An 18,332-nucleotide genomic window follows, 5' to 3' on the forward strand; every position below is an offset into this window, starting at 1 on the left:
GATAAGAAATAAGAAAAGAACAAATTCTGCAAATTTGTGGGATAATTAAAAACAGTGAAGAAGAATTAATTTCAGCTTCATGTAGACCAGTCACAATTACACTTGGAATTAAACACTTCCATTTTGAAAAGTATTTTAAAAACATGAGCCAGCGCATGTCAGATTCCTGCACTAATTGAAAAGGAATGTAATTTAGTTTCCTTCCTCCCAAACTAATAGTAATTCAGGCAAATATATTCAAGGTATATTCAGATCTTATTTAGATGGCGGTAGCAGTAATGCAATATCCTTCTCAGGGGCCTATTGGGCTGGACAGGATTGCATAAACAAAAACTACATGTATATATATTTCAAGGTGATAAACATGTTTAGGTCACATTTTAGTTTCTAAAATACCCTTTTTTTCTTCATCCTTATGCAACGTGTCATCTTTGATGTACATTCCCATAACAAAGCTATTGTTCTTTGGCGCATACGTTCGTAATTCCAAAGCTTCGTTATTCCAAAGGTTTGTATATTCCGAAGGTTCGTATTTCGGAAGGTTCGTTAGTCTGAAAACGACGTGAGGTTCGTAAGTACGAAGGTTCTTTGATCCAAAAACGAATTGAGGTTCGTAATTCCGAAGGTTCGTTAGTCCGAAAACTAAATGATTAACGAACCTTATTTTGTTTTCGGATTAACAAACCTTCGGAACATCGAACCTTATTTCGTTTTCGGATTATCGAACCTTCAGAATAACACCACAAATGTTCGGATTAACGCACCCTTTAACGTTTTCGAATTAATGAACATCGAGATATAGGTAATTTACGTGTTTCGGAATTACGAACCTTCGGAATAAAGAACCTTCGGAATTACAACCATTCGGAATTACGAAGTGTAACTGTTCTTTGGGGGTCTATTGCATCACTCTACTACTGCACTTGAATAGTGTCAAGTAGCATACCTACATTGATAAGGGGAATTTAAATTCAATTTTGTAGCCAGAAAATGTGTCTTGAAACATGTTTGTTTGTAACATGGTAGCAACATTTCTCCTTTCATAGATATACTAAACAATAAAGATCAACTCACAAAGACAGACATTTGATATTGGTGTTTAATCTATTCAGCCCTTCACCTCATTTTATGGTCTATAAAGCTCTGTATCACCTCAAAGTTAAAATCATATTCCACAGGCAAATATTGATGTTTTTATTTTCCAAAAATGGTTACTGTGGCAATGAGACAAACCATCAATAGAGATGAGTTTATACAATGGTTCACCTGACAAATTTGCATTTATTACCAACATGAAGGAATATTGTGTAATGTGAGCTCACTTGGGGCCCGTTACGTGTGAGAATGAATAGCCTGATTTTTCAGTCTCTCTTAACCAAGTATATTCCTAAACACAAAACTCTACCCTCCTGAGATATGTAACATAAATGTTTGCCTTTGAAGTCAGAGGAAGTAAAACATTGGGATGAGCACGCATAAGTGCAATAGGCTTATAAATTGAAACTTGGCAGTAAATAAATAAGAAAATCTATTCAATTATATAGTTTGTGAATAACATCTTTTGTTCACATTCCTGTGGGAAGATGGCCAATATAGATTAACATGAAAGATTCATCCGTCTAAACCAAGAGAGGCCAAGACAATGGCAAGGTGACCCAATTTGATTTCATCATCTTTTTATTTCAAATGATTTGTAAAAGCTCCTCAAAGTATTTTCTTTGTAAAGGAAATATTTTGTTTGGTTGTGCCCCTTTTTTCATCCCATGAATTTAATCAAGGATTAAGGTAACAATTGTACTGAGTAGCGAGTCCCAGTGAAACTTGGCTACTCTTCAATCCCTGTAAGTGTAGCATAAACTCTTATCATTTATGTTTATGGCGTCTATCAACATCAGGACTGGTGAATTGGTAGAATCATTTGGAATACCAGACCTAAAATGAGATGCATAAGGATAAGGATGGCTTGAAGACACCTAATTTACATGTAGTTCAGGATCCCCAAACTTGCATAGGTACAACAAATTCATCCCCTGCATTATGGGCACCTACATGGCAATACATGGGCCAGCTCTCACAATTAGTGTGATTGTTTGCATCAATCTCAATCATAATTATTTGTCTACTAGCATAGCATAAAGTAAAAATATCATGTTGATGTACCAAAACAATGGCAATAAAAAGTATTTTCATATTCTGAGGAGCTGATTCGAAATTGGAAATTGAGGACAGCTTTGCAAAAGCTGTTTAATAATGGCAATGTTGGCAACCTCATATTGTCTGAAAACAGTCTCTTAATCCCTGTAGAGAACTCTTCCTAGGCAAAAGAAGGTTACCACTTTATACGTCAAAGCTAGAAAGTCTTTTTTTTTCTTTCTGAGCCATCCAAAAATTTTGAAATTGACATTGTGAAATTCGTTGTCATTCTAGATGATGATGTCACTAGCTTTCCATATATACGAAATTGATATTGATTTGATCCCTCACACTCCCTAATGTGGGGCCGTGATGTTTAATAATAAAACAAATAATGCAGCTTACCTGTTTTTAATCTCTTCATGTCGGCTGTAACATTTTGGCTCTCCTTGACGCCCACGCTCGTAAAGCTCTTCTGTAGCGAGGAATGAATATGGGTTACAGGCATGAGAACTACCTAACTCTTCCCAAACAAAGAGAAAACTAAAGAACTTTTCCGACATGGAAGATTTGGACAAGAAAGAGAGTAAGGGTTTCCCTATGATCTCTCAATCCTAACAGACTAATTCTACCAATTTCATTCCTATAAATGAAAACTACCCCCTAAACCCACCTTCGTCCCAACCTACACCCTAAATTAGACTCCTAATAGCTTATCTAAGAATAGAGGCCGCCACCGCTTTGCGTAGTTGAGGAGAGAGGGAGAGAGAGAGAGGAGGAAAGATGAGTTGATAATTGCTCCTAGCTTCGCCCAAACAAGATGATGTAGTTTCAAAGAAGCAGACGGAAGTATGAAGTTGGATGTTATTCCAAGCATGGAAGAACCATTCAGATATCAACAAGGCATGTACAGCAAATGAAGTTAGGAAGTAGTCCAAAGACGGAGATAATGGAAGATCTGATGCTATTAAAATCCACAGGTTAAATCAATCAGAAATAATAAATGGAATTATTCCAACAAGAATCCATCCCTGGATGATGATCTTAACAGTGTACGGTAACAGACGGAAGGTGTCACAAGTAAAGTTTCCAAAATAGATGCAGCAGCGTGTACCGATAGGTATTCCCCAGAGCGCTACTACGTTCGGTTTGCCAGTCTGCTCCGAGGAGCAGAACCCTGTCTATCTTTCAGTAAGCGTCAAGATAAAGAAAACTGTTTTTACTTTGACGATATGATGATTCATGTACACCACCCGAGTCCCTAAACTAACTTCCTGCTATCAAAGCCTGCACTCGATGCCCTTGGAGGACTCATTTCTCGGCTTTGACTAACTGACCGAGAAACAACGTGCTATGTTGCGCGTCTACCTCCAAATGATGCCTGCTTCAGCCTTTTTTCTTTGTCAAATTGACCATTTCCACTTTGGTGACAGATTACTGCCTTCATGTTTGGATTCATATAACTTTCGTTTCTAGTAATAATTACTATAAGTCTTTAATAGGGCATTTTGACTGATAATAAAAGAATTATATATATCTGTGAGAATAATATGAAAAATATTATGGGGAAAAAAATAAGATTTTGATTCAAATTGTCCCCTTGTTTTCTTCAGAAACATGTGCATTCATGAACATACAGTATCCGAACCTGCTCAAAGGTGAATACCAGTTGTGGTAACGATCTCAAAATGAGTTCGAACAGAATCCAACAAAATGACCACCCAAGTGTTTGTATGAAAAAATAAGAAATATGTGCCAAATAGCTCTGGAAGAAAATGCTCAATTGCTGAAAAATGAGCAAAATAAGCACGGAATTCCATCAAATACCGGGAAATTTTTGAAGCAATATTTATGTACAGTTTGACACATGCTTTTCTTTGTTAGTGATCATTAGAATTATCGAGATTTCATGATTTTACAAAGATAAGTTTATATTAATGTACCAGATCTAGACCTAAGATAACATGTGGTTATTAAACTTGATTTTAAAGGATTTCTCATGAAATAATTGTTTTACAATTATTTCATTTCACCTTTAATGCTTTTTTTATATATGTGACTCATATATATTTGATCAAGGTTTACAGGGCTTAATTCAGACCAGTGTGTAGTTGGGAGCAGGTGCCATGGGTAGCTGCTGAGCTAGTGATTTTGAATCTCGCACCTTGCCTGCTCATCAGACCATACTGCACATGCTCGTAACTTCAGGAACTTATCCCGGAGTATATGTTTCGGGGCAGTGTGAATTCAGGAACAATTAACGGGTATTTTTTAGCCTAAAAAAGTTCTTGTAATTTAATGGGGATTCTTATGATCGAGGCAGTTTGAAACCACCTATAGAGTTTGATGGTTGCATTTCATATCGATATCAATTTTTGGGGTGTGAATGGGGTCTTATTCAAAATTTCCTTATCCCAGGGCGTTTATGGAGGATGTACTGCTCATATTCTATTTATTCAAGTATTGATATATATTCATCTTTGTAATCATTCCTTTTTCATTCACTTACTCATGTTTTCTTAGAAATTTATTCCTTTTTTCCATTTAGTCAGTTTATCATATCTCTATTTCTTTATCAAGTAATTTATAAATACATTCATCAGATAATCAATTCTATTACTTGTATATTGGCAAATAAGGAAAAGATTGAATTTCAAATAAAGCTAAAAAATTTCCAACAAATCACAAATTTTAATTAAGAATTATTGAATCGCAAATTTCCATTACAAATTTGATATTACAAAATTCCATTTGATGAAAATGAATAAATACTAGTATGCTTAAAGAACATAAAAGGTTCACCACATTCCAAGAAATAATTCCTGGTGTAAATGGGGCTAATGTCACATTGGGAGAGAAATCAACACCTTTAAGATTAATACTTAAGATAGTCCCATACATGCAAGTAGGAGGGGGAGATGAGCCACAGAGTAAAGCTGAATGAGGACAACAAGTGGGGGAAGTAGGTGATTAAACATCTTCTAAATTTGTCACAAGAGCCCTTGCTGATCCTCCTCCTTTGAATTGATTGCTAGGATGGATTTGGAGGAGGTCGACTTGGGGGATTGCGAGAGATAAACCCAGCTTTTCAGCAAGGGGGATAGGTCCTGAATCCTGAGAAACACAAAAGACAATTTTGTTAGGAGGATATTACTGATACTATTCGGTGTCAGTGTGTTCATATAAAGATTAATTTTGGTTTGGTAAATCCCTCCTAAGTAAATACCACTATGATTCCCATTTATTTCTAGATTATATGAATGTCTCTGCCCTAAAACAATTAAGGAAAAGAAAATTTTGAAATATTGCATAAAAATATTTTGATTTGGTACATTGATATAAAACCAATTTTTTGAGCAGGGAATGTGCTGACAGTTTCAGGATATAATCCTTGTCTATATATAGCTTTCTAATATCTAAATCCTAAATATTTTAAGGTTAGTGCTCAAATGGTAAGTTTTTAGCAAGAAGGAAACCATTATCAAGAGCAGGCACTAGATATATCATTAATACCCCCCCCAAAAAAAAAAAAAAAAAATTCACAAAAAGTCAGCTATGGGAAAAGTTTCAATGGTGACTACACTTTTGTAAGGTTGGAATTGTAGATTAGAAATTAGTATAATTCATACTAATTAGACTTTTTTACCGAAACTTCTTTACAAGATTTATGCTGTGATAGTCTTGCTGAGAGGATAAACTGCATTAGAGCCTTAAAGAATTAAGATAAGCTGGAAAATATAATTAGTCAATATCTTGCATTATAACATTGTCATATTATAACTATTTAAACATAACATACTTATAAATAGATTTAATAGTTTCATTCTCCCTTCATAAAAAGGGCTAAAACTATTGGAATGAGATTTAATAGTTATTATTAAAATAAAATGCGAAGACATAATAGTTATTGACCGCATAGGACATTGATATTAAAGGTAAAAGAACATAGTTGCATGATTTTGCATCAAGTATTTCATGAGAAAGTCTTTAAAATCAAGGTGTATTGCCACCATATTACCACTGATTTAGATCTGGTACATTGATTGAAATAAGCTTACCTTTGTGAAATTATCACACCTTAGCTGAAAACCGATCATTCTAACAATCACTAACACAAAACGCATTTGTAGGACGGTGTATTAATATTTTTGGAAAAATACCAGACATTAAATGGAATTCTGTGCTTATTTTGCTGATTTCTTAGCAGGTTTTCCCAAAGCCATTTGGCACATATTTTTTTTAATTTATGCATACTGTACAAACACCTTGGTTTTTATTAGATTCTGTCAAACTCATTTTGCGATCGTTACAACTGGCATTTATTATCATCCCTGGGCCCCTGTTGGATTAAAGTCATTACTTTTGTAATTCAATGTTAACTCCCATAAAATCCTTAATTTTGATTGGCTATTACCAGTCAATGACCAAGTTACCATAATAGAAACTTTTACACAGATGTGTAAATATCCTTACTCATATCATTTGTTGTAGGTCCATGCTTATATCTCCTTAACAAAAGACCTTACTATATTTTTTTAGGCAATAGCAAAAGCTCCTACTACATCTCAAGCTAATGACAATGCTCTAGATAGTCTAGGCCCCGGATAATCTGACTGTTGGTGAAGTGTTCTTATGTGTCAATGTATACATCATTAGACATTCTAAGGAATGAGACCCAGCTAGGCCTTCCTTGACAAATTATGCCTTATATCCTGCCACCCGCTCCTCCAAACTCACAAACACCTACATTTAATAACAGTACCTCAAAACGTCTGGTTTCACAACTTGAACTGTAGAGGGCAGTTGTGATAAGAATAAATCAAAGACTGAAATCAATCAATCAGGGATTTAAAGGGGATAATGTTTTACTCTCCCCCATCCTAGGTCCTATCAAGATTCAATACTTGATAGAGTAATAACAGTCTATCGGCTCAAAGGGATTGATTTCGACTTCATACGATCATCATCCAGCAAACATTGAGGTCGAGGAAGAAATTGTTTAGCCTACATATATCTTAAGAAATGGACTGCACTCCCTCCCCCTTTCAGTTGAATTTCTTTCATTCATCTATAGAAAGACAATATGTGATGGATAGTTCAATATCAATAGTAAACCTATATATGGATTTGCTCCTGCTAGGTCATACTTGCTTTAAGAATTCTATGTACATGTATTATCAAACAATACTCTAAATCTTGATTCCCCCCCCATCCGATTTATTCCTACAAACAGGTGTGATGTGGCCAGCAATCGTTCTGAAGAGTTTTTTCTTTGGTGATGATTATTTTTCTAATAGAATATATTCTATGGCAAGTCAACGTCTTGGGAATTTCAATGATTGAGCAATAGAGGGCAGCAGAGGAGTATACAAAACGTCCAGGTTGATTGCGAATCTCCGATCCAACGACCACCCTCAACATATCAGAAAAAATATTCACTTACTGACTTATGGGTTGTATCACTCTCGCAAGAGGGCAGTAGACTCTTATGAACAAAGAAAACATTGATTAAAGACTGTTTAAGCTGCTAAGAGGATCTGTAAATGACTTCTTCATGTACATCAATGCAATGAATTGAGATAAAAGTGGGTTTTGATAGCATGAAGGCTCGAGGACAGTGTGTAGTTTTCACCAAAAAAAATTAGATTAACCTTCATAATGCAAATAGCATCAACACTTCTCTGAGCTCTACTACAGTGATTATGAGAATAATCAATATCATGAACCAAAAAAATGGGAAGGTTTTGGTTAGATACAGACTATAGTAGATCTCAGAAGCATATTTAGAACCAGAATACCTAAATTTGGGGCTCCAAATGGTCACTATCACTAAATTTAACTTACCAAAACTTTAAGACAATGCTTAAAATTCAATTATTTTGAACTTAAAGTAAAATTTGTTATAGTACTTTTTGTATTTCACATAGATTGTGTGTACATGCCACTAATCCTAATTACTGCCAGGGGTGGCAGAATGATTTTTTGAATGTGAAGGGGGGGATGAACATGCATAAAGTAACATTCAAAATACCAGTCCCACTGCTTCATACACATTAAATCTCCCACTTCAGATACTTTTACCTTTAATGGAACATAAGATTCTATTTCACTCATGGGAACTGTTTGCACACATGATACATGTTTTGTAACATTAGTAACAAGAATGTCAAACCAATGGGATTACGGAGGTAATGCTCACAGAACTGCAATGCAGGTAGAATTACATTTGATCATTGATATGAAATCCTATAGTTCTGTTTATTACCCTGAAGAGGCAGTGTCTTTTACTCTTTAGTTTACCCTGCTTAAAGGTCAAGTCCACCTCAGAAAAATGTTGATTTGAATCAATAGAGAAAAATCAGACAAGCACAATGCTGAAAATTTCATCAAAATCGGATGTAAAATAAGAAAATTATGACATTTCAAAGTTTCGCTTATTTTCAACAAAATAGTTATATGAACGAGCCAGTTACATCCAAATCAGTCGATGATGTCACTCACTATTTCTTTTGTTTTTTATTGTTTGAATTATACAATATTTCAATTTTTACGAATTTGACGATTAGGACCTCCTTGCCTGAAGCACAAAATGTTAAAATAATGGAATTCCACGTGTTCAGGGAGGAATGAAACTTCATTTCACATGACAATGACGAGAAAATAACAATATTTCATATAATAAAATACAAAAGAAATAGTGAGTGAGTGATGTCATCAACTCTCTCATTTGGATGTAACTGGCTCGTTCATATAACTATTTTGTTGAAAATAAGCGAAACTTTAAAATTCCATAACTTTCTTATTTTACATCGGATTTTGATGAAATTTTCAGTGTTATGCTTGCTGAATTTTTCTCTTTTTATTCAAATCAAGTTTTTGTTGGGGTGGACTTGTCCTTTAAGTATTGAACAGGGGAATTAAATTTGCGATTGAAGCTGAAAAGATGATGAATACATACGCAATAAATAAAATTATACAGATGGGTTGTATGCTTCTGATTGGTCAATTTCACTCTTTTTGCAATTATACCATCCGGTATATGGCCACGATCATGGCATATACCAGCAATTTCTGCAAGGCAGCTGTACAAAACCTCATAGGGTGATGTATCAATCGATACTTTGAAGAAAACAATTCTGCAATATTTTCATTACAATAAATAGATAAATAAATATTCGATATTGTGTTGTACAACACCTCTGAATTAAGTGAAAATATGAAGAACAAAAGAGTTTTTCCCTTCATTAATCTATGAAAAAGGAGCACAAAATATTGAAGGCAATAAGCAAAGTCCCACAAGTGCGGATGATATCTAGGGCAGCTGCAGTGCACAGCTAGCCAGCAGGCCACACGCGTATACGCAATGAATTGAATCGTATTGTGATGTCAACTCCTAAAGCCGTGCAATGGTACATTTTGTAGTTCAGGCAAGTTCAGATATATTTTGCTACAATTTCAAGTCAGAAGTGTTCCCAGTTTATATAACAAGAAGTGTTCCCATCTTATATAACACATAGTACATGCTAATTGTCGTTCAATATACAATATCATTCGTATACATAAATTTTGAATTTCTCGTGTGTTTTTATTTCAACACGGCCTGCGGCCTCGTTAAATATAAACAAACACAAGAAATTTGAAATCTTTATGGACACTCATATTATTGTATAATGAACTCCTTAGCATGAACAATATGCAGACCTGCCAACCCCTCGGAATGAAAAACTGTATTCTGTGATAAAAAAACTAAATGACCTTTGACCTTGATCATGTGACCTGAAACTTGCACAGGATGTTTAGTAATTTTTTATTATTATTATGTCCAAGTTTCATGAATCAGATCAAAAAACTTTTAAAGTTTTGATTGTAATTTAACAGATACCCCCAAATCGGCCAAAGTTCATTGACCCTAAATGACCTTTGACCTTGGTCATGTGACGTGAAACTCATGCAGGATGTTTGGTGATACTTGATTAACCTTATGTCCAAGTTTCATGAACTAGGTCCATATATTTTCTAAGTTATGATGACATTTCAAAAACTTAACCTCAGGTTAAGATTTTGATGTTGATTCCCCCAACATGGTCTAAGTTCATTGACCCTAAATGACCTTTGACCTTGGTCATGTGACATGAAACTCTAATAGGATGTTCAGTAATACTTAATTAACCTTATGGCCAAGTTTCATGAACTAGGTCCATATACTTTCTAAGTTATGATGTCATTTCAAAAACTTAACCTTAGGTTAAGATTTGATGTTGACGCCGCCGTCATCGGAAAAGCGGCGCCTATAGTCTCACTCTGCTATGCAGGTGAGACAAAAACGTACTGCTGTATTTCGGTTGCAAAAATGTACTAAATATGCCTAAAACGTACTGGTTGGCAGGTCTTTATATGTAATATAGCATACTATCTCTTGCATAAAGAGTTACAACTGGCATAAATCCAAGTAGTGGACCTATTGTTCGAAGGGGAGGGGGGGGGGTGATCTATTGTTTCATCCCCATCCCCCCCTTGAATAGTGTGACATCACAGATTTACGTCAATGAGACTTACATTATCTCAGAGAATGAAAAGAGAACTTATAAATCTGCAATCAAAATATGGCCTACAATCACAACAAAAAGATATACAGTATGTTATCTCAGAATACCCCCTTCCCCACCATCTTTTAATAAGTGGATTTTATTATAGCACCTGTTACAGGGAGACAAGATAAACTGCTGAAATTTTTCAATTTGAATTATGAAAATTCAGAAGGAAAGTATTGCACCATTCCCTACTAGAGTGTGCAACAAAAAGCTACTCAGTCAAAGCAGAAATTAAAAACTTTGCATGTTTAAAAGATTAGTTTAAGAGAGAGAAGCATAGTTCATTAGAATGTGCATGTTGAAAATCTAGTTTGAAGATACTTGACATTTTAGATTAGTTTGTGAAAAAGAGGCACAGTTCATCAAATGGACATTTTGAAAATTTATTCTAAAATAGCAATATCAAACTCTGTGTCCCAATAGATTTACTAGTTAAAATGAGGCAGATTTCGTCATATAGGCATGTTAATTCCAGTACCAAAGAAAGAATTAAGAACTAAGAAGTAGTTTTAGATTATGATTGTTGTTTTAGATAAAACACATTAATACAATTTTTCAGAATGCATGGAAAAGAGGGGGTGCAGTTTAAAAAATTGCTATCCTTATTCTCAGATTGACACAGTATTTAGAGAAAGATGTCTATAAAATTCAAAATATTGAATAGACCAGGGGCCTGTTTCATAAAACTTGCTATAATAACAAATTTGCAATAACAGTTAAAAGCCACTGAAATTATTAAATCTGATTGGTTGATTGTCAATTTGCTATTAAAATTGTAGGCCTATATTTTCATGATAAGTCTTTGGGAAACGGGACCCAGGGAAGTGTTTCATGAAAAATTTTATCTATGATTTTTACCAACAGATGTTATAAGCTACGGCAAACCTTTGCATCTGATTCGCAGAAGGCTAATTTGGAAGTGAATATTACTTGTTCATGAAACAGACTCCAGCTGCGAGTTACCAGGAGGTCATATGATAAGCTCAACTCACAACAATCAAGTATCTCAAAACAATCCGCACAATAACTACATATTACAATGGTCTACAGGGATTGAAGAAAATTATCTAACTTTTCAATAAGAATGCAAAGTGAAACCGAAACAGGAAGAGTTGATAGAAATCTGGCATTTTTGATAGAGTCTGAAACATCTGCTTTTTTTCAAGTGATCATTGCAAGAACTTGACAGATTTGGATTAAGTTCCTTAAGCATCTAATCTTGATAAAAAGTGTGCTAGTTAACTTATATATACTTTCAATATTATCAATATTTTATTAGCAATACTATTTTTTACTATCATAACTATTCCTATATTCATATCACAATTATCATTATTATTATTACCATCACCGTCATCATCATCATTGTTTATAACAAAATTTGCTCTTTCAGTTCTGCAGTTATAGAAAATTCAAAAGTATGATAAATGTAGAAAGCAAATGGATCCACAATGAGAAGTGCACGCAGTTTCTAATATGCAGAAAAGATGATAAAGACGTCTGAAGATAATTCAGAGAAAGGAACAAAAAAATATTTTACCCAACGGCGGTTAGAAACAGGAGGCCGTGCCTTCAGATGTTTCTGTAAATTACAAAAGGAGTCAATGAATCTCATTTATTTAATTTCTATCTATTATTGATCTGCAAAAGGGCAACACCCAAAAGAGAATTAATACACTGTCATTCAATATACTTGAGGCCCACTATCAGATATGATACATCATTAAATTCTTTCCTGTAAAATCCTGCAAAGACAAAAAATTGTTTACATCAAATTCATCATTAAAAATGGGAAAAGATAAGTTTAATTATGAATATAAACAATGTAAGTGCAAGACTTGAAATTCCTTCATGCATTTCATAACATGCATTGTCAAGATGCAGTTATCAATGAAAGTGAAAATTCTGAAGAGTCATTTCAAATTTGAAAAAAAAAATTGCTGTTCCTTAATTATGCATTAATACACTCGCTTCTCTCTCTCCCTTTTTCATTCCCTCTATCTGTCTCTTTCTGCCCCATCTCTATTTTCTTTTCTCATTCTCTCTCCTCCATTTTATCTCATCTCTCCTCCCCTTTCTCTTCCCCTTCCTTTTCTCTGTCATCCCATCTCTCTCCCCTTCTCTCCCTCTACCCATCCCTCTCCCTTGCTGTCTCTCACAACTGAAATTATCAAAACAAAACACGCTTTGATCCAAGAGAGCAATAAATCCCCTAAAGATTGTCCAATATCTCTAATATCCTCTATGCACTTAAAACAGACTGACTAATAATAACAATAGGAAATATGTTCTACTTCAGTTATCGCAACATAAGTATCCAAAATCAATACGATTAAATGTTCAATGATTTCCTTCAGTCGACATAATACACATCAGCTGGACAACATTGATGCAGACATACAAAATTGTCAGCTTAACAACACTGTTTATAGACATACAGAATTTTCTGCGAGATATGTCAGAGACATTTTTCCTGATAAAAAAAAAGGACAGTTGTTTGAACTTCATATAAAGAGGAAGGGGGCAAGGGAAATGCATTCAGGAAATACATCAATGTGTGCATCTTGCTGAATAGTCTGGTAATGACGCAAGCACCCAAAAAACATAACACAGAAAGGCTGGGGCCCCTCATGGCAATGATATGAATTTTTGAGAAAACAACATATTTTAGAGTCTAAGGTTTTGCAATATAATAAACAAAATGCTTCACAAAAGAAGAACTTCATCCAAAGTTTTTTTTTCTTAGATAAAATTATTCAACAGAAACACATAATATATTCTAAACTCTAGTTGTACACTCATGATAAAAGAATATAGCAGTGAGTAGTGTGTGCCCACACCATGTGGAGAGGATGGCGGAAGGTTCAGTGATAATTAATCACTTCGGTCGTGCCCTAATAAATCCCATGCAATTACAAGCACTGCATAACCTCACCAACGGCGATTACTTTCGGATTACGCATCCCGTAAGTGCAAAGTCACCGGAGTACTAATCGCCTCACAGCTAATGAAACTGATTAATACAACTTAATTATCCATCTTATCTCACCATGAAGCAGGGAGGATACTATATAAACAGGAAGGATGCAATCATTTTAAGTCGGGATGATTAATGATATCTTACTTGAGTCCGATACTGGATGTCTATATTCTCTAGCTGTTACCCCTCCCTCATCCCCATTTGTTACTTCCCCCACCCATGGGTTACATAATTTTCCTTTCAAAGTACTAGAATGAAGTCATACACATAATCATGAGTGCCTTCCTGATGACTACATATTTTTCCTACAAACTTTCCTTCCTGGCATCATGATAGGGTTTGTTCCATCAGACTGTACATCATGAATATTCATAAACAAGAATTTAATCAACATGCCATCGTAGGGGTAACGGGATAATCCTTATGCTTTAAATGATGGGGTTTAAGGTTCTACATGTAAATCCAGAATAGGCAAAAGCTTTGATTTTTCTCTCTTTTTTCTTAAAAACAGAGGTAAGACTTTGAAAATGAATAGACTTGAATTCTCTTTCACAGATTCGAAAACAGGTTGTCTGCCGAACAGAAAAATGGACAAAAATTTTGTAGGGAAAACAAGGCGACCACATTACTTGGTGTATGTCTTAATTTACCTACCATTACATCATTTTTCAAAGGCAAAAACAGTCAAGCCTGGACAAGCACAGAACCCTTAAAGGTCAAGTCCACCTCAGAAAAATGTTGATTTGATTCAATAGAGAAAAATCAGACAAGCACAATGCTGAAATTTTCATCAAAATCGGATGTGAAATAAAAAAAGTTATGACATTTCAAAGTTTCGCTTATTTTTAACAAAATAGTTATATGAACGAGCCAGTTACATCCAAATGAGAGAGTCGATGATGTCACTCACTATTTCTTTTGTTTTTTATTGTTTGAATTATACAATATTTCAATTTTTATGAACTTGACTATTAGGACCTCCTTCCCTGAAGCACAAAATGTTAAAATAATGGAATTCCATGTGTTCAGGGAGGAAGGAAACTTCATTTCACATGACAATGACGAGAAAATAAAAATATTTCATATAATAAAATACAAAAGAAATAGTGAGTGAGTGATGTCATCGGTTCCTCATTTGCATACCGACCGAGATGTGCATATAACTGTTTTGTGAAATGAAGCGAAAATTTAAAATGCCATAAATTTCTTATTTTACATCCGATTTTTAGGAAATTTTCAGTGTTATGCTTGTTGAATTTTTATTTTTTTATTCAAATCAAGTTTTTGTTGGGATGGACTTGTCCTTTAACAATAAACATCATGATCACACATTGTCATATAAGTCTACCAAATGTAAAATACCCTTTTGAAGGGAATAAAATATAATCCCCTCTGAATCTACAGTCATAATCATTCCAATCTCATATAAATACATGATTAATTGAGATTTATCTGCACAATTGATTCAGCTGTTCTCATATGAGTGGTACTGAGTCACTGCCAAGGGAAGGATTACTTTTATGAACACAATTACATCAAAGCTTTACCCTCTATTTAATATTTGGTAAAATTCCAAAGATGTGTACTTTTTTTCTTTGTGTATAAAAAACTATCCACGTCACCAATAAAATGATTGGTAAATAAAGTTAATTTTCAACTCAATAGTGGATAGCCAGGTTGTGTTTTCTTTAAATGTTTCTGCAATAGTTATCAAAACTTGGTCAAAATAAATCAAATTCTTCATGACGAATTCCATGAGGAAAGTCAGCATGTCTAATAACGTAGACTATGTCGTCATGGATGATTTATTCATGAGTGTGTGGGTGTGTGTGGGGTGGGTGGGGTAATAACACCTCCTCCCCCTCTATGCATATTTTCATACAACTGTCTAACGTTTTCATAATGGTTTAACGTGATTCTTTTTTCTTTCTTAAGGGGGCAGGTAGGGATGCTTCCTGTGGTCGTAAGATTTCAAGAGCTACCTAATTACTGAATGTAAAAGTTTATTGGATTATTCAATCATTGTTACAAAGTTTTAACATGAATATTCTTTTTCTTCCTTTCTCATGGGGAGGGGAGTTTTCTGTGATTGTAAGACCAATGTGCTAAATGTAAAGTCTGTTGTATTGACTGCCAATTTTAGAATGTTAATGTATGCTTTTTTTCTTTCTTTCTTTCTTCCTTAAGAGGAGGGGGAAGGGGGAAGTTTCCAGTAAATGGGCTACCAATATGATTAAGGAAATTTCTTGAAATTTTTGGCCATGCTTTTGGTTTCTGCTTAATCTTGACAATGCTCTTGGTTAATGTTATATCTTTCTTAAAGGGAGGGATAGGGGAAGTTTACCATGATTAAAAGATAATAGGGGCTACCAATGTGCTCGCTGTGATAGACAGGGGTGAGGTAAGGTGACACCTGTCCCTCCTGAAATCCAATCTCAGCCCTGGTTGGCTAGGTGACCAGGGTCCAGGGGTGCGTGTGTCACCGCAAGGGATTTACAGGGGCGCAACAGAAACTTCCCTTCCTGCTCTTAAAGGGGAAGTTCACCCTGAAGAAAAGTTTGTTGTAAAAATAGCAGAAAAAATAATAAAAAATATTGGTGAAGGTTTGAGGAAAATCCGTTAAAGATTAAGAAAGTTATTAGAATTCAAAGTTTTGGATTTGTGACGTCATATGCGAGCAGCATTCCTACATAGCGAATGGTAAAAAATCAATGAATTTCAAATTTTGTACGGTTCCTGATAACTTTATTTTGTTTTCTATTTATGATCGGGTGTGAAATGATTTGTCTATTGATATACAAAAGGCACAGTAAAAACCATTTTCAATTTTCTGAGAAAATGACATTTCATATATTTTTTACCATTCGCTTTGTAGGAATGCTGCTCGCATATGACGTCACAAATTCAAAACTTTGAATTCTAATAACTTTCTTAATCATTGACCGATTTTCCTCAAACCTTCACCAATATTTTTTATTATTTTTTCTGCTATTTTTACAACAAACTTTTCTTCAGGGTGAACTTCCCCTTTAAGGCCACAGTCAGACTGGCTAAACCGACTCTGAATCGACTGCTGGTAAGTCATTGGAAGCAACGTAATCCATTTGGAGAGTCTGGTGTTTGTTTTGTTGTTGTGACGGTATCGTTACACAAAGTGTCCAAGAGATCTCAAGTTCAAGTGCCCACTGGATAAGATTACACCATCAATCCTTTGCAGCATTGCCAAGGTTCGCATGGAAACAGATATGAAATGAACTGTGAAGCCACGTTAAACTCTAAACTTTACAAATAAAATGGGTGTTCAAGAGGAAAGTTTGATTACACTGTTGCCAGTATATACTGGTTTGTACACAAGCATTGGTATTCTTGCAACCCCCCTTCCAAAAAAAATGAATAAAACATGTAAAAAAACTAAATAGTTAAATATGCTTTTAAAACTATATGAAAGAATGAATAAATAGATAGACTATAGATAAATAGTTCTTTTAAATGCAAAAATGAATCAATACAAATAAATGAAAAACAATAAGTAAATGAATGAATGAATAAATAAATAAATAGCCTGGGATATGAAAAGACAAGGAAAGACATCTTGGTTGGGTATTTCTATCATGCAATAAAATTATGTCAAATTATAAATCTTTAGTATGTTTGATTTGACATGACAAAATGGGAATGTGGATCAGATATCCAGATGTTGTTTTTAATCAAATCAGCTTCAAATTTAAGGGCATTGACCTATCAATCAAGTCAATCAAATAGCTTTCTCACATGTTGAATCTTAATAGTCCCACATGTGCATCTGTTTGCAGGGCATACATATACGGACAACCATGCTTCGGAAAGGTACCTCGTCAAGATGCATTCCTACTAAAAACAAACTAACAAGCAAACATGCTGATGATGCAATGAAAACGTCCGCAATCCATGCTGTTGGTTATTTGTGAATTGGGCTAAGTTCCATTATTCAACTTTTTTCAGAGTTCTTTAAAATATCAACAATATTTCTGTAAAGAGTAAAGTTTTTTATCTGATTCAAACACCGTACAGTTATACATCAATACCATAAAACCTTACAAAACACCTACCAATAATCAACCCAAATTAAGTTTTCAGAATAGAAATGGAAAGGAGAAAATTATAGAATATATAACTAAAGCCTTGACAAAGACACCCTAAAATAAATAGTAAATATGGATTCTAGCTGTACACATTTCTTCTTCTTATAGTGTTTACATTGTTTGAGATCACCTCAATGTACACTTTACGTGCAATAAAACAAATCGAATGACCTTCACATTGCCATATCAATGGCGTTGTTTAATACAACTAAACTGTGAAGTGTTAAATCATGGGTGTGAATAGACTTTAGAGCTTTGTGTTTTTTCTATCACAACTAGGGTGTTCTAAAATGATTGAAACCATTAAAAGAATGTTAAAACCAAGGATAGATGGCTTCCAAACACAATCGTGATAGAACACCACATGGTGAAAACTTAATCTCAAACATTTGTGCAAATATCTTTTCTTTGCCATTTGACAAATCAACATATTCATTACTAAACTATCATTTCTCTTTACCATTGCCAGGCAACTGTATAATCATACAGATTATTGCAGACTTTTGG

General features: G+C 34.4%; 1 protein-coding gene across 4 annotated transcripts in view; it reads right to left on the minus strand.

Annotated features, from left to right (window-relative positions):
* Positions 1–18,332, minus strand: part of LOC121424392 (neurofilament heavy polypeptide-like) — a 78,053-nt gene that overhangs the window by 27,417 nt on the left and 32,304 nt on the right. For all 4 annotated transcript variants that reach the window (XM_041620101.1, XM_041620173.1, XM_041620248.1 and 1 more), the window contains exon 7: positions 2,539–2,608. In XM_041620101.1, coding sequence (XP_041476035.1) covers positions 2,539–2,608 — 70 coding nt within the window. The remainder of the gene's footprint in view (positions 1–2,538; positions 2,609–18,332) is intronic.

The sequence above is a fragment of the Lytechinus variegatus genome, chromosome 1 (assembly GCF_018143015.1).
Source record: "Lytechinus variegatus isolate NC3 chromosome 1, Lvar_3.0, whole genome shotgun sequence".
NCBI lineage: Eukaryota > Metazoa > Echinodermata > Echinoidea > Temnopleuroida > Toxopneustidae > Lytechinus > Lytechinus variegatus.